The sequence below is a fragment of the Oncorhynchus clarkii genome, chromosome 18 (assembly GCF_045791955.1).
Source record: "Oncorhynchus clarkii lewisi isolate Uvic-CL-2024 chromosome 18, UVic_Ocla_1.0, whole genome shotgun sequence".
In the NCBI taxonomy this organism is placed as follows: domain Eukaryota; kingdom Metazoa; phylum Chordata; class Actinopteri; order Salmoniformes; family Salmonidae; genus Oncorhynchus; species Oncorhynchus clarkii.
Genome location: NC_092164.1, coordinates 22871033 through 22898182, shown reverse-complemented (window position 1 = coordinate 22898182; position 27150 = coordinate 22871033). Strand labels below are relative to the sequence as shown.

Here is a 27150-nt window from a genome sequence, read left to right as displayed (position 1 = left end):
GCCTGGGATTACAGACTATGAAAACATTGTGTTAAATGGTGAGCACACAACTCCACTAACTTGCTCACCTTCCTACTGAAACACCGTACCAATCTAGAGCACTTGAATATACGTTCTTTGGCATTAACATTCATTTTATTAAATCAAATAAAAACATGAAGAAAATACAGAAATTCAGCATGGACAATTATTTGCTCTGATTGTAAACGAAAGATGAGAAGTTAACCTACAACCTCTGATAGCATACCTATGTAGCACATCAATACATTATCTCCAACTATGCACACAATTTCAGAGAAAAACAGACATAATTTTTGGTTTAATCCAGCGCCATCATAGCCTTGAATAGGCAAATTAGTCAACAACAGATTCAAGCAGACACATGGACAGTATCTGTATGAGTCTCTCAAACTCACACTAAACAAAACAAAACAAGAAATCCAATCTAAAACAAATTCCACTGAAGAGCAGAGGGCATCTTCAGAAGTAGCAGCCAAAGGTGACAGCCACTCCACATCCATGTTGTTCTCCATTCCCTCTTTTACGATGCCCTGTTTGTGATCCTTTTATGTTCTCTCCTCTCCTCTCCTCATTTCTCATCAAAACTCCTCTGTGGGTCGTATCTAGTTGGCAGGAACCCACTGTGTCTCGTCCTGAGCCCTCCTCACAGCCTTCAGTAGCTGAACACAGGAGTCTTGCAGCCTGTCGTTCACCATCACATTTTCGAAGAACTAGCAGTTCTGTCTCCTCAATCTCCTGGAAGTCTTCCTCCTGTTGGGAACAGAATAACATGACAGTTGGTCACTATCTTAACTATGGCATAATGGTCAGTATTTCAACCATTTGATCACCATAGGGATGGCATATTATTACCAGGTATCTTTGGAAAAAAGAGGTTCAAACCGTGAGCGACTTCCTGGTCAATAAAAAAAAGGAGAAATGATAATAAAACCATAAGAGTGCTTACTTAGAAAGGGATGTTGACATAGTCATTTGTGGTGATCTGAGTGTCCTTTCTGGTCTCCTTCATTTGTTCTGCGGTGGGCGGCTTCACATAGATCATGTAGGCCTTGAGCTCATGTGTCCTCACTGACTGGATGGCCTAAAACGGGACAGTCATCATACATGGGTCAATTGAGAACTAATTCTCATTTTCAATGAAGACCTGGCCAAGATGCAACTGAGGTCAACACAGAGCTAACTCCACAATAGGGCCAAGTCAATGATGAAGCCCCACTGGGGAAGAACCCCAGCAGGACCCACATGAGGCTTGATTTCGATGACACAGATCCTTCCACTGTTCAAAACATCCTTCACAGCGTCAAAGCTTGTGCTGTAGAAATGACCTTTGTACTCCCCATTTTCCAGAAACATGGTTTAAAACAAACGCAACACAAAACCCTGGCTTAATATCAGGTGGTCCACATCAATGTTATTAACTTACTTAATCCTCTTTGTCCCCATTCATGTGTTTGTGAGAGGAAAGTGATAAGCTGTTATTCAGTGAGTACCTACTTGTTGTTGTAAACCATGTTCTCAAACAGTTCTCTGTTGATGAAGTGATACTCTTTATCAGACTCCTCATGGCTCTTAGCGGCTCGTGTTGAGTCTGGAGCAGGAAGGACAAATATTTCAGATGACATCATAGGAAGAAGACAAGACGTCATATCATCATATCAAGACATCATAGGACGACATCAAACAAGACATTGATTGTATCCATGTCAACAATGGAAGAAAGTCAAATAGACTGGCAGGTTCACAGAGGTTAGGTGGTTTACTTACGAGGCACGGCCCCTTGAAAGGTCACTGGATTGATTTCGATTAACCGCCTGTGAAGTTCGTTCACTCCAATGCCAGAGGGACCTGAGAGAGAAGAACACACTTGTGAGGTCTCTGTCATGTCGTCACACATATTCTGCGCCAATACAAGTAGAGGCACACTGCCCATGTACAAAAACAGTGACAGCATGAATCATAATGCATTATTGGCCACAGAACCATTTACGTGTTAGCACGTACTCATGACAGTCAATACATATTTGAATCTTGTGCCAATCTATTTGTGTAGCTGGTTAGTGCCAGACTGATGAATTACCCACCAGGGTGATCAGGCGGTGCTTGTCCTGTGGGTTGCACTGGTATCGTACCACCTCTTCGTATGGGTTGTTGAGGGCACTGTAGCAGCTGCCGGAGCAGCGGGTGTAGCAGGACTGCTGACTGGAACCTGTGCTTAGGGACTGGCGCCGGCACAGACGCAGGCTACGTCTGAACCCAGTTAGATAGATCCCCTCGATGTTAGTGCTGAACTCACCCTCCTCTAGGAGCGGGGGGAAAAGGGAGGGGGAGAGCATGATAATGGGATGAATGTGTATGTCACTAGACATGGTGTTGGAATTTATTCTAATTGAGATCAAAGGAGAGCTCAGTAGAGCAAGTTATGTTCACCTACTCTTAGCTCCTCTCACATTCCAAATTGTAATTCAGAAATGATTGAAATAAAGTAAACAGTGTTATAGTTGAGTGATACTGTATTTTGTATACCACAGGCTACATGAAGAACTTACTTCAACAAAGACTTACCTAAAAGATTAAAAATCTTCCTCATCTCTTAGAAAATAGAACAAAAACATACAAAAAAATCCACCAAATCTTGAAGTAAACAAATGAGTGAAACAATATGATTCATTGTAGAGGAAATTCGGGAAATCTTACCAGCTTCATCAGACTTTTCATCAATGGCCATCAGGTCTTTATCTGAAAGAGCCAAGTATGACAGGTCAGTGCAAAGTCAATAATAAAATGCACTAGATATACAAAAGTACGTGGACACCCTTTCAAATGAGTGGATTTGTCTATTTCAGCCACATCTGTTGCTGACAGATATATAAAATGGAGCACACAGCCATGCAATCTCCATAGACAAACATTAGCAGTAGAATGGCCTTACTGAAGAGTTCCGTTACTTTCAACGTGGCACCTTCATAGGGTGCCACCTTTCCAACAAGTCAGTTCATCAAATTTCTGCCCTGCTAGAGCTGCCCCAGTCAACTGTGAGTGATGTTACTGTGAAGTGGAAACGTCTAGGAGCAACAACGTGCCGCAAAGTGTTAGACCACACAAGTTCATAGAACGGGATCCCCTAGTGCTGAAGAGCGTAGCTCATAAAAATCGCCTGTCTTCTGTTGTAACACACACTACCAAGTTCCAAACTGCCTCTGGAAGAAATGTCAGCAGAAGAATTGTTCGTTGGGAGCTTCAGGAAATTAGTTTCCAAGGCTGAGCAGCTGCACACAAGCCTAAGATCACCATGCGCAATGCAACGCGTCAGCTGTAAAGCTCGCCGCTATATAGTAACCGGAAGGTTGCAAGTTCAAACCCCCGAGCTGACAAGGTACAAATCTGTCGTTCTGCCCCTGAACAGGCAGTTAACCCACTGTTCCTAGGCCGTCATTGAAAATAAGAATTTGTTCTTAACTGACTTGCCTAGTTAAATAAAGGTAAAATAAAAAAAATAAAAAAATTGGACTCTGACAGACAAATCTGGGTTTGGCAGATGCCAGGAGAACGCTACCTGCTCCAATGCATAGTGCCAACTGTAAAGTTTGGTGGATAAGGAATATTGGTCTGGGGCTGCTTTTCATTGTTCGGGCTATGCCCCTTAACTCCAGTGAAGGGAAATCTTAACGCTACAGCATACAATGACATTCTAGATGGTTCTGTGCTTCCAACTTTGTGACAACAGTTTGGAGAAGGCCCTTTCCTGTTTCACCATGACAATACCCCCTTGCAGAAAGTCAGGTCCATACAGAAATGGTTGTTCAAGATCGGTGTGGAAGAACTTGACTGGCCTGCACAAAGACCTGACCTCAATCCTATTGAACACCTTTGGGATGAATTGGAACGCCGATTGCGAGCCCAACATCAGTCCCCGACCTCACTAATGCTCTTGTGGCTGAATGGAAGCAAGTCCCCACAGTAATGTTCCAACATCTAGTGGAAAGCATTCCCAGAAGAGTGGAGGATGTTATAGCAGCAAAGGGGAGACCAACTCCATATAATGTCCATGATTTTGGAATGAGATGTTCGACAAGCAGGTGTACACATACTGTACTTTTGGTCATGTAGTGTAACAATAACTGCCTCAAATTGAGAACTGGCACCATAAAAAAGGATCATAGTTCTTATCTTCATTCACAGTGCTCAATTCAGGTAAGCAAGAGGAATAAGATCATTGGCATGTGTATTACTGTTATGGATATACAGTAATAATTGTTACCAGCTGCTTATAATTTGGTCTACAAGAGCTGAAAAGCCAGATGTAAAGATGAGTAGGGAACTCTACTCACAGGGTTTGATGTAGGCTGGTAGGGCTGAGACCACCAGAACTCTTTCTGTTTCCTCCTGAGCAGGTTGGTGGAGGGGATAAGTCCAGCGCAGGCCGAGGTGCAGGATAATTTCTTGGCCTGCCACCAGAGGGTGTCTGACTGGTCCACGATCTCCAGCAGGTCTCCCTTCCTGAAGTCCATACCTGCCTCGGCGCAGGGAATGGCCGGGTCCTGCTGGGGACTGTAGTCTGCCATGACAAGCACATACAGCTGGGACACCAGGAGACACACTACAACAGATAACAAGACACAAGGACAATGCAATGAAAATATCTTTACTACAACACTGAAGACAGGAACTGAGCCATAGGTTTTCTTGGTAATAGTAACCTCCTATTGTCAAGAGAAAGACTTTGGTTTTGGTGCCATTATGGTTCAATCAGCTTACATGACTTGTCTGATACTGTTATCAGGGAAGGGTAAGTCGGTAAACATGCCATTACTCACTATCGTCTGGTTGCTGACTGGTCTATCTGTGATGGAAACCACTTTGGACACGAGAGTGCCTTGAGACCGGGCCTGTGGGTCCAAAGACAGATAAACACCCATGTACATCACTGGTGGATAAAGATGTACTACAGACACTATCTGTGTTGACTGTGTGAAATGTGTGCATGTTTGGGCAGCCAGGCAGTGTCCTGCTACTCACCAGTGTCTCAATGACCTGCTCAGGCTCCAGGCCATCTACAGAGTAGCCATTCACCTCTGTGATCCTGTCCCCTGCATGCAGCAGACCTAGAGGGAGAGGGGGGAGGGCACAAATGAGAAAGAAGAAACAGATTAAAGGCAGAGTGAGAGAGAGAGAGAGAGAGAGAGAGAGAGAGGTGGTCTCACCGCCACGGTCTGCCAGTCCTCCATGGATCATCCGTGCCACAAAGATCTCCCCTGTTATCCCATTTCGCTTTATCGTGGCTCCCTAAGAGAGAGACAGAGAGGGGACATGAATCCAGGGTTAAAACCTTTTCCTGTAGCTCTCACACAGAGTGAGCTCCAAAAGTATTGGAACTTTGGCAAATGTTTAGTTGCTTTGGCTCTGTACTCCAGCACTTTGGTTTTTAAATGATGCAATGATTATAAGGTTAAAGTGCAGACTGTCAGCTTAAATTTGCAAATGCACAAATACCATAGTTGTGCATCTAACTTTCTCACTCATCATTATTCATGATTCATTCAGGATTATCATTAATCATGGTAGCATCCACATTAATGTAGAAGTGTTTAAAAACATATTCTTATTTACAATAATAGTGACTCCAAAATGACACAATACATTATTTACCATTCTTCTATTGGGCACAAAATAATATGAAACACAAACATTACAAACAGGAAATGCATCCAACATATGTTTAGACTCACAAGCTTGATGTAGTCATTGCGTGCTATGAATTTGGGACCAAATACTTAACTTTTTACTACTTTAATACACAAAAGTGAATGTGCAAAAACTGCTGTCATTTCTAAACGATTCACCCGATATGGATGAAAATACCCTCAAATTAAAGCTGACAGTCTGCACTTCAACCTCATTGTATCATTTCAAATCCAAAGTGCTGGAGTACAAAGTCAAAACAACAACAAATGTGTCACTGTCCAAATACTTTTGGAGCTCAATGCAAACTGAGAATTATCGCTGGGGTGGAACAGCAACAGTGACACATTTGGCCAATTACAGGTTAGGGAGGGTGTCATGTGATATGAGATGAAAACATCATGAGTCATCAAGGAATAATGGACATGCTTTATTTACAATTACAAAATGAAATAATGTGAAAATAACAGATGACATTCGGGAAACAGAGTAGCATGAAACACAGACGGACGGCTTGAGGATGGAAACGCAACAATGAACATAGCCAACACATAACAACTGTGGGATGAATGGGGGGGCGACATGATGGTGACGAAGATAACAGAAGGTTAAATGCCTTTTGAAGCCGAGATCTCTGAGGGAATCTTGAGGAGAGGACCATTCCCTGAAGCAGAGGAATAAAAGATCTCCTGAAGATACCAGAGCACCACTGTCCTCCTGGCTGGTTCACTTCCTCTTCTTCCCTGGCTGGAGCTGGAGCAGCAGCCAGTCTTGTTGTGGTTGGGGGCGGGTGGGGCAGGTGGTGGAGGTGTTGAGAGGCTGTTGTAGAGGTGGGGTTGCTGGGGCTCCACATGCTTCTTTTGAGATGTGGGGGAAGCACCAACATGCTTTTTGGGAGACATAGGCGGAACCCTGGTCTTCAACCCTGCTTTGGGTGACCCATTACAGGCTGGGGACCGAGGCTGAGAGATCTTCCCCTGGGATGTGGATATGCCATCCATAGAGCCAGTGAAGGAGCTGGAGGAGGAGGAAGAGGTGTACAGGGAGCATACTCTGGACTGGTGTGAAAGGGACGTCTGAGTCTTCAAGCTGCTGGCTGTGTGTTCTTGTACCCTGGCTGATATGTTGACTGGCAGGCTACTGCTGCTGGTTCCTCTGTGTGGTTCCGGTGTATCTGCTACCGCCCTGCTGGCAGCGATGAGTGTCTGCAGTCTGCTCACCACCTGGGCCAGCAGTGTCAGGGCCTGGGCATTCTCCTGGACACTCTCAGACATGCGCTCTGTGGCGGCGGCCATCTTCTGCCCCAGCAGCCGGACATCATTGGTGCTGCGCTCCATAGAGCTGGCAGCCTGCTGCACTGTGGACCTCAACTCATCCAGGCTCTTCTGCTTAGCCAGCTCCACAGGGGGGTTGAGAGGCATCTCATCTACCCGCCGATGCTGCATGGGGCTGGGGGGAGCCGTGCGCACCCGGGGACTGACGCTGTAGCTCCGGAACCGCGGAGGAGTTCCAGGGGAATGGTGGTAGTTACCCATGGAGAGATGGAATGCAGCCATGCAGGGAGGGGTGAGAGTCCGGGGCTGGAGGGGTGGATTGTGGTGTGGGAGAGGGGACAGGGTGTTGGCTGACTCTCTGTCTTCGTCGCTGTCTAGCTCCTCGATCACATTATCTCCAGAAGCAGGGAGGAGAGAGAGGTTGGAAAAGGTAATCTATTAGCCTGAATTAGAGTAGAAGTTCCATTGTGTTGTATTATAATGTACTGAACTTATATGTATTGCAGTGTACAGCACTGTACAACTCATGGCAGTAGATACAGTATTGCATCATATTGTTTTCAGGGTCTTTTCAACTGTAGTTCTTACCAATCAGGACAGAGCTACAGACCGAGGGGGCAGAGCGATTAAGACCTTCTTCTTTCCAGAGTGCATCAGTCTGGTACGTTCTGCAGTTACTCATTGGCTTAAAATGTGGCAGAGCGCGGGGCTTGCCCAGGGGTGGTGGACCCGCAGAAGATAGCAATTCAGCTGGTGGGTAGCTGACTCTCCTTGTGCTGGGCATGACTGGTCGCTCCCCGGGCACTACGTCCCCCAGAGCCCCCACACCGTGCCAGGGGCCCTCCACAGCCCTGGCCCCACCGTGGATCAGCCTTCGGCGGGTCATCTTCCTCAGGGTATCCCAGCGACTGCGGATACCCCCTCCCGAGCTCCTCTTTCAGGGGGAGAGACAGGGCTAGACAAGATTACCTCTGTCTGAGACCACAGATACCTCTATAGCCCTGAAATAGGGATCTGGGTACACAGGATACTGCTAAAACTGTCTGGCACCAGGATTGGATTTAGATTTGTTCCAAATGGGTTCCAAAAGAGGTCGCAATGTCAGATGTGGATGGGTAGGAGCTTCCGAGTATATACAGCTTAATAACTATAGGAAAACATTTTGTGTTCAAATTGAGTGACTGGAAATTGTATATTTTGGTGTCCAAAACTGACCCATCGTGACACTAATCATAAGCCATCCTGAAATGTTGAAGTATTAAAACCATCTCTACTACTATTACTCTGATTGAAGTCATCTGTCACACAATTTAACAATCAAACGCAGGACATGTTACGAAAGAATCATCTGCTCTTTCTTACAGCTTCTGTCAGGTCCTCAGGAGTTGATGCTTTGCATGCGGTGTGCATAAAGTACAACATTTCTGTAACCTTGCAATAAAAACGTTCCGTTGTATCCAATCCACGACTCACCAGCTGCTGCTTGTTCTTCACCAGACAGACTATCCTCATGGCCTCCTCATCGTCAGAGAGGTTGTCAGGGATAGGAGGCAGCACAGGGTTATAGTCCTTCTGGGCCACCGTATCATGGGCTGATGTCAGAGCCTAGGACAGAGCACAGCAATTAAGTACATTCATTCATTCAGGCGGACTCAACACACATAAATAACTCACACAACCCAGAAGACCTTAGTTACTGCAACAACAGATACAAAGGTTAGGATCATAGGAGCCCTTGTTGCCTCAGGATCTCTCACCTGGAAATGTGGTCCTCTGAGGAGACTGTAAAGCTCCCTGGCCTCAGCAGAAGTGTTCCGAACTGTTCTCAGGTCAGCCAGAATCTAGAAGAGAAGCAGAAAGACGGGTTGGAACACAGACAGCAGCAGAGTGGACACAGGACAGGACTGACACCACTGACACTTCTGACAAGCCAAAGAGGGAAGGAGGCAAAGCAGTAGAGGGAAAGGTCCTACCTGTTGGATGAGCTGTGTTGTGTACGGTAGGAAGGGAGCAGCTGGCTCTCTCTGGTGTTGCTGCAGACACTCATACACCTGGGTGGTGCAGAGACAGAGAAAAGGTTAAAACCTACACCGAGAACAAGACAAGAGTATGGACAAACACAAGTCAAAGACACCCTCCACTCACTGGGTGGAGCAGAGACTGAGAGAACGTAGAGATATAGTGAAATACAGCTTTTCTAAACCCCAGATGAGAGTATATCACAAACTAGACTCCCAGACTAACTTGGAGCAGAGACTTAAGCCAGGGGGCGTTGAGGAGGCTGTTTAGGAGCTTTGCTCCGTTGATTTCCTTATTGATGGAATGTTTCACCTCCTCTACCACGTCAGACAGGATCTGCCTTAGGCCTGGAGGACAACAGCAACAAAAACGTAAATCGTAAAGATGAACAACCATAGGATTATCACAACATACAGGAGAGAAGTGCATTGCCATCAGCTAGTTGAGAGAGAGGCTGTTTTCTATTACTGACCATGGTCACTCGGTCTAGGGGACGACATCACGCTCTCGGCTTCCACAGCCTGCCTCATGGTGATCACCCAGCACTGACTGCTGGAAATTCACCCCAACCCAGACATTGGAAAGAGAGAAATTAACAAAGAAAAATGTAATACATTTTTTTTTTTTTTAAGAATCTCGCTTAATAGTTCATCTAAAAGCTGAATGATAACATCTAATCTTTGTACACATTTTAGATAACAATAACATAACATTAATCCTGATTAATAAGACTCCATGTATAGTACATAGTCATCAGTTCTGCTATGATGGATGTCAATGGGGTGTTAATAACTGTCACACATTAAAAGCCCTAGGGCTAATTTAAATGCCCTGAGTGTGAAATAAACTCAGGGTTCAAAGGTCAATGGCACACTTAAGCACAGTCTCTTCTAATTCCGTATTCTACGTGCTACCATGTCCCTGTGTGGGTCAATGTCACCCATTCAACAGAAAGAAAACAACAATACTGGTAGTATTACATCTTAAAACGAAGTATGAGGATTTTTCATCATGTTACTTGACGGATGGGTGCGTCAAATTGACTCTAATATGTAGTAATACTTGGATTAAAAACAGTGGATCCCCTTGATGGGAAAACAATGAAAATCCTGAAAACGGTCAGAGTGAGAGTCTACTGTATCTGGGCTCGTGCCAACTATAAAAGACTTAACACACATTCCTGCGTGCGCACTACTTACCTCTGTGGTCTCCTTTCTTGCAGTCCCTTTGACCCGCTTCCTCAACCCTTAATATTTAGCTCCAGAGGAGGATTTGTCATCTGTATAATACAGTTCACCGATTTTTGCCGCAGAGTGAGAATCCCCAGGGGATCTGCTGGTAACAGGTCTGTGCTTTTACTACGTAGCGAGACGGAAAGAAAGGAGAGAAGAGCGTAATCCTCTCTCTATCCCAGTTAATCCTGGGCAAGTGAGCCGTTGTCTCTCTCTCTCCGGAATTGACAGAAGCATGTCCAACCTGCTGCTGGCCTGTCCAAGGCTATGCTACAGCTCTGCTCCCAAAGCTTCAACTCTTTCTGCTTATAAAACCCGCCAGACCGTGGCCCGATAAAGCTTGTGTCCTAAATGGCACCCTTTTCCCTATACAGTGCACTACTTTTGACCAGAGCCCTATGGGCCCTGGAGGGCTCTGGTCAACAGTTGTGCCCTATATAGGGAATAGGGTGCATTTGGGACGCAACCATGGCCACACAGCTACCCTGTGTTGAATAGAGGGAAAAGAGGGGATATCCCACAGTGTGTAATTAAACACATCTCTGTATTGAGCTCCCAACAGCTGGAGGAGATGGGGACAGAACATGATGATGTCATTATATACTTTAGTACCCTACAACTACTTTTGCTTCTCTAACCATACAAATGATCATGGAAGTCTGTCGCACACTCGTCTTGCTGTGGACTTATTAGACTTATTTGATCAGAAACTGGTGGCCGATGGTGATTTTTGAAGTAATCTGCCAGGGAAAAATGTGATTTCATGTTGAGGACAATCCAGAATTGATTTTAGAGATGAACTTTAACCTAAGATTATCTTGCTGCACTGTAAAAAGCTTTGGCTTTAAAATTCTTATTTTTGTATTGTCATTAATTTACCCTCCGTCTGGGTAGCTTTTTAGGAAGAGAAATAGGTCAAAGCTAGAGGATTATCAGCAGCACTAGAGATATTTACGAAATAGTCATCTTTGACCTCTAATGTGACTGTTAAAACCAAAGCATTATTATTACCACGTTTATTTGTAAGGGATCGTGTACAACATTCCATTGCACCAGATTTAGCTAGATAGCTAATTTTACACACACACACACACACACACACACAGTACCAGTCAAAAGTTTGGACACACCAACTCATTCCAGGGTTTTTCTTTATGTTTGCTATATTCTACATTGTAGAATAATAGTGAAGACATCAAACATATGAAATAACACATATGGAATCATGTAGTAACTGTTACGAATCCCTTTTGGCCAAACAGTCTAGGGGGGATGGTAGTGAGACCCGTAACATAACTCATGTAAATTATAATAGTGACAAAGTAAAAGTGAATGAAATAACCACGACAACCGAAATAATACCGTCAAACTCAGGGTTTATTTCTAAACACACGGTAATGGGGGGATGCAGGAAAAGGGGCTGAGCTGGACCCAAGGAAAGAAACAATAAGTATTCAAAACACCCCTAAGCTAGACTAGCCTATTTCAACAACAGCTAACTAACTAACCAAAAATACAGTGGGTGGTCCGCCCAGTTCTAACTAGTGTGTTTTAACAAAGTTTACCTACGGGTAGTGTATGCCCATGGGCGACTTGTCTTGGTTTCCCCTTTTCCCACCAGCAAACACCATAAGCAAAAACAATACTCACAGGAGATGACAAAGTGATTTGGAGGTGCTCAAACAAAAGAAGAGGTTAATTAATACACAAAGAGAGAGATCTACATACATGGCATTTACAAAGATTGAGCTCTCCTGAAATCTACAAAGAACAGCTATCTACCAACATGGCATTACAAAGATTGAGCTACTGAAATCTACCAACATGGCATTACAAAGAGATTGAGCTCTTGAACAAACAAATGATGGGGTTTTTAAACCATGGGGAAGGAACTGTGATAGGGTAGGAAACAGGAGGTGTGTCTTCTGATTGATGGGTTGATTGTTGACTGATTGGGGAGTGATGATTTTCACCTGTGAGGGGAGAATGAGAGAAAAGAAACACACACACACAGGATACACACACAGGATAACTGTATCCGTAACACTCCCACCCTTAAAAGAGCAACCCCAGGGGTTGCGACTACAGTATTTCAATGAATACGCACAATAACAAAGTCAACCTTACAAAAATCATTTTTACACACGAGACAAAGCATCTGCCAACACATTATCAGAACCCTTTTTGTGGCGGATCTCCAAATTATAATTTTGTACAATCAACGCCCAACGCATAAGGCGCTGGTTCTGGTTGTACATTCGGTGGAGAAAAACTAAGGGGTTATGGTCAGTATACACAATCACTGGTAGGGCACTGGAACCAATGTATACTTCGAAGTATTGCAGAGCCAACAACAAAGCAAGAGCTTCTTGTTCTATTGTCGCATAGTTTGTTTGACATTTATTAAATTTACGTGAAAAATAACAAACGGGATGATCCACTCCACTCTTGTCCTGCTGCAGTAGAACAGCACCAGCACCTCTGGCACTAGCATCTACCTCAAGCTTGAACGGTTGTTCAAAATCCGGAGCAGCAAGTACAGGGGTACTACATAAGAGTGCTTTCGCTGATTCAAAAGCTCTCTTACAATCAGGGGACAACACAAATGGTCTTGCCGGACTGAGCAAATCAGTCAATGGAGCAACTACCGCAGAGAAATTTTTACAGAAGCTACGGTAGTAGCCAACCATCCCTAAAAAGCGGCGTAGCTCTCGTCTAGTGGTAGGTGCAGGGAATGCAGTTATAGCCAAGACCTTGGCATCAACAGGGCGCACCTGTCCATGGCCAACCTCTTTATCGAGATAGGTAACAGTAGCCTTCCCAAACTCGCACTTTGCCAAGTTCAGGGTTAGAGAAGCAGCTGCCAACCGTTCACATACTACCCTTAGCAAGTCAACATGATCTGACCACTCAGACGAATAAATCACTAGGTCATCAAGGTATGCACTACAATTAGGAACGCCAGCTAATACGGAGTTAACCAGTCGTTGGAAAGTGGCTGGTGCATTTCGCATCCCAAAAGCCATGACTGAGTACTGAAGGAAGTTGTCTGGGGTCACAAAAGCAGAAATCTCAGAAGCACGTGAAGTTAACGGAACCTGCCAGTAACCTTTTAAGAGGTCCAACTTGGTTACATACTTAGCAGCACCAATAGTATCGATACAGTCATCCAGTCTGGGTAACGGGAACGAATCTGGCATTGTGACAGAATTTACCTTTCGATAATCCGTACATAACCTGGACGTACCATCAGGTTTAGGAACCAGAATGCAAGGAGAACTCCAAGGGCTTGAACTTGGCTTAGCCAGGTCATTCTCCAACAAATATCTCACCTCATCCCTCATTATCTTCCTCTTGGAAGTGTTGATACGATATGGGTGTTGCTTGATAGGAGTAGCATTTCCAACATTAATGTCATGTTCCAACACATTTGTGCGAGTAGGAACGTCATTAAAGAAACATGGAAAACTGTGTAGTAGCCTCACAATATCTTTAGCCTGTCCATCCGTTAAATGAACCAGACCTGACTGGATAGACAGCAGCATTTCTGAGTTGGGCAATCTAACACACTGCTGTTGAGTATTGCGCAACTCCAAGCCATCAACATCATCAATTTGACAGTCCACTATCATAGCAGTAGTAGCAGAGGAGACAGCAGTACCTTCCTCAGTTTTTGAACTATCTAACTGTGTGATGGGTCGGGTGTGGTAAGCTTTCAACATGTTAATGTGACACACACGAGATTGGCGTTGTCTATCAGGAGTTTGAAGCACATAGTCAGTTTCACTTATTTTCTTTTCAATTAAATAAGGACCAGAGAAACAAGCTGACAGTGAAGATCCTGGAACAGGTAATAACACCAGTACTTGGTCACCTGGCTGTAGTGGACGAGAAACAGCCTCTTTATCATAGTGTCTTTTCATGCTCCTCTGTGAGGAAGACAGAGCTTCCTTTGCAAGAGCACAAGCTTGGTGTAGGCGCTCACGAAAGCGACTAACATAGTCCAACACATTCTCATCTCTGGTACACAACTCTTGGGACAAGAACTGTTCTTTAAGGACTTTCATTGGTCCTCTTACTGTGTGACCAAACACTAGTTCAGCCGGGCTGAAACCTAGGGACTCCTGCACAGTTTCACGAGCAGCAAACAAAACTAGAGGAACTCCCTCATCCCAATCTTTCTCAGATTCCAAACAATATTTACGTAGCATAGACTTCAGTGTCTGATGCCATCTTTCAAGCGCACCCTGAGACTCTGGGTGATAGGCGCTTGATACACGGTGCGTAATTGATAAGGATTTCAACACCTGCTTGAAGAGCTTGGATAGGAAATTGGTACCTTGATCGCTTTGTACCACCTTAGGTAACCCGAATGTCGTGAAGAATTTTATTAAGGCTTTACTCACTATCGGAGCTGTAATCCTTCTCAGAGGAATAGCCTCGGGGTATCTTGTAGCCATACACATTATCGTTAACAAAAACTGGTTACCCGATTTTGTCTTCGGTAACGGTCCGACACAATCAACCACCACATGCTCAAATGGTTCACCTATTACAGGTATGGGACAAAGAGGAGCGGGAGGAATAACCTGATTTGGTTTTCCTGTTATCTGACAGGTGTGGCATGTCCGACAGAACTGAGCCACATCTTGTTTTAAACCCGGCCAAAAGAAATGTCGAAGGATCCGATCATACGTCTTTGTAATTCCTAAATGACCAGACCACTGGTGATCATGAGCAAGGGATAACACATTTTGTCGAAAGGCTGTAGGAATTACTATTTGGTAAACAGCATTCCAATCTCCACCCGCGTCAACATGGGATTTCCATTTACGCATGAGGAGATTACCATCAATGAAGTAAGCCACATTCTTCTTCTTCACCTCTTCTAACGAGACAACACTAGAAAAACATTTAACAAGTTTGTTGTCAACCTTTTGGTTAGCAATCAGCTGCTCACGAGTGACTGGTAACTGTATTGCATCAGCAATAAGTTCAACGTTCTTTGATTCTTTCCTGGGCTGTTTGTCAGAGGTGATCAGCTTCTCAGAGGTATCACACAATCCATCCTCTTGATCATCCTCTTTGAACAGAACAGTGTTCGACAAATCTATCACGTCACCCTCTTGTAGTGCCTGAGCACGAGTGACAGCACAAGCGGGGAACACATGTAGATAACTCTGTGCCAACTCATTCGAGAGAGAGTGGTCACTTTTATCCAATACTTCCAATACGGGTACTACCTTTCCTCCGGCAATATCGTTACCCATTATAAAGGTCACACCTTTCACTGGCAACTTAGGACGTACCCCCACTCTGAATATTCCACTGATTAACTCAGTGTACTTTCACAAAGTGCAACGGCACTGGGACAAAACCCATTTCAATACCCTGCACTAACACACTGGAACCACAGTATGTATCATCAGATAAGGGCAACACATCAGACAATATAAACGACTGCGCCGCACCAGTATCTCTAAGGATTTTAACCGGACGCTGAGACGCTTCGTCATTCGTTAGGGACACAAACCCATCGGAAATGAATGGTTCATAACTACGGTCGGGGACTGGGTCTTTCAAACTACAGTTACTCTGAGGCACCTGTTTTGTTGTAGACCTCACAACCGTACGAATTAGAGCAACACCTGTTGGTGGCTTGGCACGAAGAGGCATCCCTCGTTTGCGTTTAAGCAGGAAGCAATCATTAATCATATGTCCCACTTTATGACAATAGAAACAGGAACGCTCATTCTTCTGGCGTGCTTGATATACTACTGCTGGTCGACTAGGGCTAAAGGTAGGAAACTCAGTGGTTCTACTCTCAGTTTGAGCCGAAAACACACTCTTGTGCGTCAACACAAACTCGTCTGCCAACACAGACGCTTCTGCCAGGGAGGATACTTTCTGTTCGTTTAGGTAAACTACAATGCGTTCGGGTAAGCAATTTTTAAATTCTTCCAACAAGATTAACTCCCGGAGAGAGTTGAAATCAGTTACCTTACTAGCAGCATGCCATTTATCAAACAGATTTCCCTTGTCTCTAGCAAATTCCACATAAGTCTTACTAGAAGACTTTCTATGAGACCTAAATCTCTGTCGGTATGCCTCAGGCACAAGCTCATAGGCACGAAGAACAGTAGCTTTGACCACTTCATAATTCAAACTGTCCTCTAGAGGTAGCGCTGACAAAACCTCTTGGGCTTTACCAGTTAATTTACACTGAAGTAATAGGCACCATACCTCTTCAGGCCACTTCAATGCTACGGCTATACGCTCAAATACACAAAAATAGGAGTCAACCTCCGACTCTCTGAACAAAGGTACTAAGGCTATCTGCCTACTAATGTCAAACGTGTTTGAGGACACAGCTGGTGAGGACGACTCACTAACAGTGACAGCAGGAACGAAGGCTAGCCTCGCTGTCTCTGCCTCCAGTTCCATCTGGCGCATTTTAAACGTCATCTGCCTCTGTTCTCGTTCTCGTTCTTTTTCTGCCTCAATTTTACACATCTCCAAATCTAAATGCCGCTGTTCTTTTTCTGCCTCAATTTTACCCATCTCCAAATCTAAATGCCGCTGTTCTCTTTCTGCCTCAATTTTACCCATCTCCAAATCTAAATGCCGCTGTTCTCTTTCTGCCTCAATTTTACACATCTCCAACTGGAGAGTCTCTCGCCTAATTTGGGCTCTCTCTTCCACCTCTAGTTGGAACTGTGCTAAACGGACATCCCTCCTGGCATCACCGTTTGACAGTGGGGAGAGTGGATCAAAATGGGACAATGTGGCTGGTGTTTTAGCCTCGCCCTCATTATCAGACACCAATGGGCTTACAGGAGCAGCAACATCCCCTACAGGGTTAGTATCCTCAGGCAGCGGTAACACAAGCACCTGCTCTTCCAACAATACATTTAACACTAGCTGTTTAACCTCCGCCTTAACTACACTCTGCGGAATCGATATTGAGTAATGGTCAGCCAAGGTCATTAAATCAACTCTACGACATTTATCAAAAACCTCCCACGAAGGATTATCCAAAAAGGACTTCAAATCAAAAGTAGCCATCTTACACTACTTCACAAGAGCCAACGAAAATAGCAAACACTAATGCTACTTCAGCTATGACGCTCAACACTGAACTATACCACTTCAACAATCTACATGAGCGGCATGGGTGTCAGTAAAGACAGATCCCGGATGAGGCTCCACTTATGTTACGAATCCCTTTTGGCCCAACAGTCTAGGGGGGATGGTAGTGAGACCCGTAACATAACTCATGTAAATTATAATAGTGACAAAGTAAAAAAGTGAACGAAATACCCACGACAACCGAAATAATACCGTCAAACTCAGGGTTTATTTCTAAACACACGGTAATGGAGGGATGCAGGAAAAGGGGCTGAGCTGGACCCAAGGAAAGAAACAATAAGTATTCAAAACACCCCTAAGCTAGACTAGCCTATTTCAACAACAGCTAACTAACTAACCAAAAATACAGTGGGTGGTCCGCCCAGTTCTAACTAGTGTGTTTTAACAAAGTTTACCTACGGGTAGTGTATGCCCATGGGCGACTTGTCTTGGTTTCCCCTTTTCCCACCAGCAAACACCATAAGCAAAAACAATACTCACAGGAGATGACAAAGTGATTTGGAGGTGCTCAAACAAAAGAAGAGGTTAATTAATACACAAAGAGAGAGATCTACATACATGGCATTTACAAAGATTGAGCTCTCCTGAAATCTACAAAGAACAGCTATCTACCAACATGGCATTACAAAGATTGAGCTACTGAAATCTACCAACATGGCATTACAAAGAGATTGAGCTCTTGAACAAACAAATGATGGGGTTTTTAAACCATGGGGAAGGAACTGTGATAGGGTAGGAAACAGGAGGTGTGTCTTCTGATTGATGGGTTGATTGTTGACTGATTGGGGAGTGATGATTTTCACCTGTGAGGGGAGAATGAGAGAAAAGAAACACACACACACAGGATACACACACAGGATAACTGTATCTGTAACAGTAACCAAAAAAAGTGTTAAACAATTGAAAATATATTTAATATTTGAAATTCTTCAAATAGCCGCCCTTTGCCTTGATGACAGCTTTGCACACTCTTGGCATTCTCTAAACCAGCTTCACCTGGAATGCTTTTCCAACTGGCTTGGAAAAGATTGTGTCAACATCATACTTTCAAAATCTTAGCTAGCAAGCTATCAGCCATCATCATGAATCCTTGTCATATGAAGAGAAATGATGAAGAGAAATTATAGATAAAACTTATTAGTGCTCATCGGCCATTGGACAAAAACATTACACAACAAGTTGGAAATCGCTAATTAAACAATGAGTTGTTTGGAAGGAATCAGTGGCTAACTGCAAGCATTGCAAAACAATCCCTAGCCAGCTATTCAGTGGAGTGGAAGTGTGTTCCAAGTCTGGGTTTAAGGGTCTCTTTCATTTTTTATAAAAATGTTAAAAAATGTTTTTGAATTTTTCCCCCTTTTTCGTGGTATCCAATTGTTAAGTAGCTACTATCTTGTCTCATCGCTACAACTCCCGTACGGGCTCAGGAGAGACAAAGGTTGAAAGTCATGAGTCCTCCGATACACAACCCAACCAAGCCGTCTCTTTTAAGGATAAACATTCAACATTGGCCATGCTGTCAATCCAGCATGACTTCTGCCGCTTTCAAAACAACTGGAAACTGGGAAATCTCAGACTTTAGTGAGCTCAAGACAACTTTTGCTCTGACTGGGAAAATATGTTTTGAATGGTCATCCAACTCCGGATTCCAAGTCGGGAACTCTGGCCTCATTCTAGAGCTCTGACCTGAAGATCACACGATTCAACATTGTTCATTCAGAGTTCCCAGTTGTCTTGAAAGCACCAGAAATCCAGAGAATGCCAGACTTTGATGACAAAGTTTGATGACAAAATTTACCCACAAAGGACCACCGCGTCACCTTCCACCTTGTCACACAACATATCTGTTGGATTGTGTTGTGTGACAAAACTGCACATTTTAGAGTGGCCTTTTATTGTCTCCAGTACAAAGTGCACCTGTTTTATGACCATGCTGTTTAATCAGCTTCTTGATATGCCACACCTGTCAGGTGGATGGATTATCTTGGCAAAGGAGAAATGCTCACAACCAGGGATGTAAACAAATTTGTGCACAACATTTGAGAGAAATATGCTTTTAGTGCAAATGGAACATTTCTGGGATCTTTTGTTTCAGCTCATGAAACATGGAAAATTTCAGAAAATGATGTCATGGCTTTAGAAGCTTCTGATGGGCTAATTGACATAATTTGAGTCAATTGGAGATGTACCTGTGCATGTATTTCAAGGCCTAGCTTCAAACTCGGTGCCTCTTTGCTTGACATAATGGGAAAATCAAAAGAAATCAGCCAAGACCTCAGAAAAAAAACTGTAGACCTCCACAAGTCTAGTTCATCCTTGGGAGCAATTTCCAAACGCCTGAAGGTACCACATTCATCTGTACAAACAATAGTACGCAAGTATAAACACCATGGGACCACGCAGCCGTCATACCGCTCAGAAAGGAGATGCGTTCTGTCTCGTACTTTGGTGCGAAAAGTGCAAATCATTCCCAGAACTACAGCAAAGGACCTTGTGAAGATGCTGGCGGAAAAAGGTACAAAAGTATCTATATCCACAGTAAAACGAGTCCTATATCGACAGAACCTAAAAGGCCACTCAGCAAGGAAGAAGCCACTGCTCCAAAACCGCCATAAAAAAGCCAGACTACGGTTTGCAACTGCACATGGGGACAAAGATTGTACTTTTTGGAGAAATGTCCTCTGGTCTGATGAAACAAAATAGATCTATTTGGCCATAATGACCATCGTTATGTTTGGAGGAAAAAGGGGGAGGCTTGCAAGCCGAAGAACACCATCCCAACCGTGAAGCATGCGGGTGGCAACATCATGTTGTGGGGGTGCTTTGCTGCAGGAGGGACTGGTGCACTTTACAAAATAGATGGCATCATGATGAAAGAAAAGTATGTGGATATATTGAAGCAACCTCTCAAGACATCAGTCAGGAAGTTAAAGCTTGGTCGTAAATGGGTCTTCCAAATGGAAAATGACCCCAAGCATACTTCCAAAGTTGGCTTAAGGACAACAAAGTGAAGGTATTGGAGTGGTCATCACAAAGCCCTGACCTCAATCCCATAGAAAATGTGTGGGCAGAACTGAAAAAGCGTGTGTAAGCAAGGAGGCCTACAAACCTGACTCAGTTACACCAGCTCCATCAGGAGGAATGGGCCAAAATTCACCCAACTTATTGTGGGAAGCTTGTGGAAGGCTACCCAAACATTTGACCCAAGTTAAACAATTGAAGGCAATGCTACCAAATACTAATTGAGTGTATATAAACTTCTGACCCACTGGGAATGTGATGAAAGAAATAAAAGCTGAAATAAATAATTATTTCTACTATTATTCTGACATTTCACATTCTTAAAATAAAGTGGTGATCCTAACTGACTTAAGACAGGGAATTTGTTCAATGATTAAATGTCAGGAATTGTGAAAAATGAGGTTGAAATATATTTGGCTAAGGTGTATGTAAACTTCCGACTTCAACTGTATTAACTTTTGTATTATGGGGGATAGTAGATTGACATAAGCTAGCACTTTTGCTGTTCATTAGGCCTACTTATCTTGTTGGCTGACGAAAAGCCAATATGGGCCTTGGAATTCGATAAGAGGGACGGGTGCAGTTGCGTCCCCGATGTGTCTGTCTTCACTTGTAGCCTACCTCTTAGTTGATATTCCTGTGAGAAGGACCCGATCACGTGACAAGCATTGGCTAATAAGAATTTAGATATCTGATAGAGCCATGGGAGTGAGAGGTGCTTCGGAAGCCGGAAGAAGGAAATTAGAATTGTTATATTCAACCCAAGAGCCACCTTGGCCTCAAAAGGCATGGATTTTTTAGGGGGGCATTATGGCTACACAAGGGAGAATATTATCAAGTGCTTGTGAATGAGAGACTGATGAAGTGGGTGCAGCCATCACAAGATCATCATCAGAGTTGCGTCATGCAGCCTTGGAATGTATTGAAAATCAAAACATATAGCCCAACATTTGTATCACGACTAAAGTTGCATAACTAACTCTAAATTAAGCATACAGGAGGACCTGTTTTTTTGTTAACCGCTCAACACAAAATAGCCACGTGCACACTTCCTTGGAACTTGTTTGGAGAAAATATCCTTTCTATTTTATTCAGCTCTGTCCAATTGTATTCCTCATACTGTAAAATAATAAATCAAATCAAATTTTATTTGTCACATACACATGGTTAGCAGATGTTAATGCGAGTGTAGCGAAATGCTTGTGCTTCTAGTTCCGACAATGCAGTAATAACAAGTAATCTAACTAACAATTCCAAAACTACTGTCTTGTACACAGTGTAAGGGGATAAAGAATATGTACATAAGGATATATGAATGAGCGATGGTACAGAGCGGCATAGGCAAGATACAGTAGATGGTATCGAGTACAGTATGTACAAATGAGATGAGTATGTAAACAAAGTGGCATAGTTTAAAGTGGCTAGTGATACATGTATTACATAAGGATACAGTCGATGATATAGAGTACAGTATATACGTATGCATATGAGATGAATAATGTAGGGTAAGTAACATTATATAAGGTAGCATTGTTTAAAGTGGCTAGTGATATATTTACATCATTTCCCATCAATTCCCATTATTAAAGTGGCTGGAGTTGAGTCAGTGTCAGTGTGTTGGCAGCAGCCACTCAGTGTTAGTGGTGGCTGTTTAACAGTCTGATGGCCTTGAGATAGAAGCTGTTTTTCAGTCTCTCGGTCCCAGCTTTGATGCACCTGTACTGACCTCGCCTTCTGGATGATAGCGGGGTGAACAGGCAGTGGCTCGGGTGGTTGATGTCCTTGATGATCTTTATGGCCTTCCTGTGACATCGGGTGGTGTAGGTGTCCTGGAGGGCAGGTAGTTTGCCCCCGGTGATGCGTTGTGCAGACCTCACTACCCTCTGGAGAGCCTTACGGTTGTGGGCGGAGCAGTTGCCATACCAGGCGGTGATACAGCCCGCCAGGATGCTCTCGATTGTGCATCTGTAGAAGTTTGTGAGTGCTTTTGTTTATTTTAATATTTTAATATACATTTTTTAATATTTTTTAATATAAAATATAATATAATATAAAATAATGTCATGGAATTCTAAGCAAATCTTGTCTGCTAAATGAACTAGTGTAGCCCACAGCCGTTGTAGGTCTCATGTCTTGTAGGTCTCATTTCATAGAACTTCTAAACTATGGCGGTTTGTCTACTTCATTTCTTTAGTCTACTCTCTGATCACTCCAGACAGCCCAGTGAATAAAACATGCTGGCAATACTAGTGTCAAAAAGTTAGTCTTAGTAGAACGAAATAACATCTAACTTGTCATTGAAACAGTTCATCATAAAACAATAAACTTTTCATGCACAGTGGGAAGTTGCAATGAACAACAAGCTTTGCTGTGCAGTCTGGAGTTCATCAAGGACATGTAATGTCAGAACTGCAGATTTCAACCTAGCAATAGACTGGGTCATAACTTATGGAGGTCTAACTTGTGAAGATAACGTATAGACAGATAGAACCTGCTCTTACCATGATAAACAGATTTCCCAATCTCCCCCCTCTTCTTCATCATTAATGTTGACATTCAGCTCCAGTGTTTGACTGCGTTCTTCTAGCTTCACTGATGCCATCACTGGTTCCTACGGTGCAAACTGCACTCCACTGTCACAATCAGGACACAGTGACTTTAGGTTTGGACTCTGTGTGGAAGGATCCTAGTCATTAATAGATTCTGAGATCAACCTCCTGGTCTACTTCTGTGCATGTTACACCCCCTCGCTTTGTACTGTACGTATGAACACATTTTGAACAATGGCTGCCTTAAATGCTGTGGTGCGTACTAACACACTAGGAAAGGCTGTGGTAGACATGAGTCACCACAGGTGAGTTCACAGCTCTTTCACTCTGAGCATGCATATCAATGAGTCAACCTCAAATTGACCGTCAATACCAGTTCTACAAGACTACTAGCATAATCAACTGGGCATTTCTCAACAGGGTCTGTTGAAATGAATACTGTAGTGGTGTGAGAAAGGTTACACAAGCTTCCTCTCTGGTTCCATTTCCCAATAGTTAGTCGATCATTCCCGAATTATGGTGGTAATGCTGTCCCTGAACTTTGACACCATATAAAACCCTTTAAAAATGAGAAATAATATATATACAGTACCAGTCAAAAGTTAGGACACACCTACTCATTCCAGTGTTTTTCTTTATTTTTACTATTTTCTTCATTGTAGAATAATAGTGAAGACATCAAAAATATGAAATAACACATTTGCAATCATGTAGTTTACAACAAATTGTTTAAAAAAATCAAAATGTATTTTAAATTTGAGATTCTTCAAAGTAGCCACCCTTTGCCTTGACGACAGCTTTGCACACTCATGGCATTCTCTCAACCAGCTTATTTTGGTAGTCACCTGGAATTAATTTCAATTAACAGGTGTGCCTTGTTAAAAGTTATTTTGTGGAATTTATTTTCTTCTTAATATGTTTGAGCCAATCAGTTGTCTTGTGACAAGGTAGGGGTGGTATACACAAGATAGCCCTATTTGGTACAATACCAAGTCCATATCATGGGAAGAACTGCTCAAATAAGCAAAGAGAAACAACAGTACATTACTACTTTAAGACATGAAGGTACATCAATCCAGAAAAGGTCAATAACTTTCACATTCCTACAAGCGCAGTCGCAAAAACCATCAAGCGCTATGATGAAACCGGCTCTCACGAGGACCGCCACAGGGAAGGAAGACCCAGAGTTACCTCTGCTACAGAGGATTAGAGTCCATTCGAGTTACCAGCCTCAGAAATTGCAGCCCAAATAAATGCTTCACAGAGTTCAAGTAACAGACACATACAGTGGGGAGAACAAGTATTTGATAAACTGCAAAATCGGCAGTGTTTCCTACTTACAAAGCATGTAGAGGTCTGTAATTTTTATCATAGATACACTTCAACTGTGAGAGACGGAATCTAAAACAAAATCCAGAAAATCACATTGTATGATTTTTAAGTAATTAATTAGCATTTCATTGCATGACTTGTTTTAGATTCCATCTCTCAGAGTTGAAGTGTATCTATGATAACAATTACAGACCTCTACATGCTTGGTAAGTAGGAAAACCTGCAAAATCGGCAGTGTATCAAATACTGTCCGGCGCCAACAGAGATGGCCGCCTCGCTTCACGTTCCTAGGAAACTATGCAGTTTTTTGTTTTTTTTACGTGTTATTTCTTACATTGGTACCCCAGGTCATCTTAGGTTTCATTACATACAGTCGAGAAGAACTACTGAATATAAGAGCAGCGTCAACTCACCATCAGTACGACCAAGAATATGACTTTGCCGGAGCGGATCCTGTGTTCTGCCTTTCACCGAGGACAACGGAATGGATCCCAGCCTGCGACCCAAAACAACGACGTCGTTAAAGAGGCAAACGAAGCGGTCTTCTGGTCAGGCTCTGGAGACGGGCACATCGCGCGCCACTCCCTAGCATACTACTCGCCAATGTCCAGTCTCTTGACAACAAGGTTGATGAAATCCGAGCAAGGGTAGCATTCCAGAGGGACATCAGGAATGCATCTCGCCGACAGAAACAAACATCTTTCTGGTAAGAAGAGGGGCGGGGGCGTATGCTTTATGGTTAACGAGACATGGTGTGGTCACAACAACATACAGGAACTCAAGTCCTTCTGTTCACCTGATTTAGAATTCCTCACAATCAAATGTCGACCGCATTATCTACCAAGGGAATTCTCTTCAATTATAATCACAGCCGTATATATTCCCCCCAAGCAGACACATCGATGGCTCTGAACTAACTTTATTTGACTCTTTGCAAACTGGAATCCATATATCCTGAGGCTGCATTCATTGTAGCTAGGGATTTTAACAAGGCTAATCTGAAAACAAGACTCCCTAAATTGTATCAGCATATCGATTGCGCAACCAGAGCTGGTAAAACCTTGGATCATTGCTATTCTAACTTCCGCGATGCATATAAGGCCCTCCCCCACCCTCCTTTCGGAAAAGCTGACCACGACTCCATTTTGTTGCTCCCTGCCTACAGACAGAAGCTAAAACAAGAAGCTCCCACGCTGAGGTCTGTTCAACGAAGGTCCGACCAATCTGATTCCACGCTCCAAGACTGCTTCCATTACGTGGACTGGGATATGTTTCGTATTGCGTCAGACAACAACATTGACGAATACGCTGATTCGGTGAGCGAGTTCATTAGAACGTGCGTTGAAGATGTCATTCCCATAGCAACGATTAAAACATTCCCAAACCAGAAACCGTGGATTGATGGCAGCATTCGCGTGAAACTGAAAGCGCGAACCACTGCTTTTAAATCAGGGCAAGGTGACCGGAAACATGACCGAATACAAACAGTGTAGCTATTCCCTCCGCAAGGCAATCAAACAAGCTAAGCGTCAGTATAGAGACAAAGTAGAATCGCAATTCAACGGCTCAGACACAAGAGGTATGTGGCAGGGTCTACAGTCAATCACGGATTACAAAAAGAAAACCAGCCCCGTCACGGACCAGGATGCCTTGCTTCCAGGCAGACTAAACTTTTTTGCCCGCTTTGAGGACAATACAGTGCCACTGACACGGCCCGCAACCAAAACATGCGGACTCTCCTTCACTGCAGCCGAGGTGAGTAAAACATTTAAACGTGTTAACCCTCGCAAGGCTGCAGGCCCAGACGGCATCCCCAGCCGCTCCCTCAGAGCATGCGCAGACCAGCTGGCTGGTGTGTTTACGGACATATTCAATCGATCCCTATCCCAGTCTGCTGTTCCCACATGCTTCAAGAGGGCCACCATTGTTCCTGTTCCCAAGAAAGCTAAGGTAGCTGAGCTAAACGACTACCGCCCCGTAGCACTCACCTCCGTCATCATGAAGTGCTTTGAGAGACTAATCAAGGACCATATCACCTCCACCCTACCTGACACCCTAGACCCACTCCAATTTGCTTACCGCCCAAATAGGTCCACAGACGATGCAATCTCAACCACACTGCCCTAACCCATCTGGACAAGAGGAATACCTATGTGAGAATGCTGTTCATCGACTACAGCTCAGCATTTAACACCATAGTACCCTCCAAACTAATCATCAAGTTCGAGACCCTGGGTCTCGACCCCGCCCTGTGCAACTGGTTACTGGACTTCCTGACGGGCCGCCCCCAGGTGGTGAGGGTAGGTAACATCTCCACCCCGCTGATCCTCAACACTGGGGCCCCACAAGGGTGCGTTCTGAGCCCTCTCCTGTACTCCCTGTTCACCCACGACTGCGTGGCCACGCACGCCTCCAACTCAATCATCAAGTTTGCGGACGACACAACAGTGGTAGGCTTGATTACCAACAACGACGAGACGGCCTACAGGGAGGAGGTGAGGGCCCTCGGAGTGTGGTGTCAGGAAAATAACCTCACACTCAACGTCAACAAAACTAAGGAGATGATTGTGGACTTCAGGAAACAGCAGAGGGAACACCCCCCTATCCACATCGATGGAACAGTAGTGGAGAGGGTAGTAATTTTTAAGTTCCTCGGCGTACACATCACAGACAAACTGAATTGGTCCACCCACACAGACAGCATCGTGAAGAAGGCGCAGCAGCGCCTCTTCAACCTCAGGAGGCTGAAGAAATTCAGCTTGTCACCAAAAGCACTCACAAACTTCTACAGATGCACAATCGAGAGCATCCTGTCGGGCTGTATCACCGCCTGGTACGGCAACTGCTCCGCCCACAACCGTAAGGCTCTCCAGA

General features: G+C 43.9%; 1 protein-coding gene across 3 annotated transcripts; it reads right to left on the bottom strand.

The window, feature by feature from the left end:
* Nucleotides 1-19: 19 nt before the first annotated feature.
* LOC139373219 (MAGUK p55 subfamily member 4-like) lies at nucleotides 20-23106 on the bottom strand. Of its 3 annotated transcripts, none has more exons than XM_071113444.1 (17): nucleotides 22897-23106; nucleotides 9466-9542; nucleotides 9219-9340; nucleotides 8948-9025; nucleotides 8732-8815; nucleotides 8448-8579; nucleotides 5223-5304; nucleotides 5038-5123; nucleotides 4836-4907; nucleotides 4350-4618; nucleotides 4191-4202; nucleotides 2716-2759; nucleotides 2103-2320; nucleotides 1786-1866; nucleotides 1516-1609; nucleotides 968-1102; nucleotides 20-771 (listed from the first exon to the last, which is right to left on the bottom strand). In XM_071113444.1, the coding sequence occupies exons 1-14, from the start codon at nucleotides 22995-22997 to the stop codon at nucleotides 1846-1848; spliced, it is 1398 nt and encodes a 465-aa protein (XP_070969545.1). In that variant the 5' UTR covers nucleotides 22998-23106; the 3' UTR covers nucleotides 20-771; nucleotides 968-1102; nucleotides 1516-1609; nucleotides 1786-1845. The 3 variants fall into 3 exon arrangements, with proteins under 3 accessions (XP_070969545.1, XP_070969547.1, XP_070969548.1); XM_071113446.1 differs by lacking the exon at nucleotides 22897-23106 and adding an exon at nucleotides 10193-10572 and having other exon boundaries at nucleotides 9466-9545; XM_071113447.1 differs by lacking the exon at nucleotides 22897-23106 and adding an exon at nucleotides 10193-10572.
* Between the last annotated feature and the right edge of the window lie 4044 nt (nucleotides 23107-27150).

Excerpts from the sequence above, each read along its gene's own strand:
- LOC139373219 (XM_071113444.1), bottom strand. The coding sequence starts at position 22,997 with ATGGCATCAGTGAAGCTAGAAGAACGCAGTCAAACACTGGAGCTGAAT. Across the intron at positions 8,580-8,731 it reads TCAGAGGACCACATTTCCAG|GCTCTGACATCAGCCCATGA; the intron begins GTGAGAGATCCT and ends GCTCTGTCCTAG. Across the intron at positions 5,124-5,222 it reads AGGACTGGCAGACCGTGGCG|GTCTGCTGCATGCAGGGGAC; the intron begins GTGAGACCACCT and ends CTCTCCCTCTAG.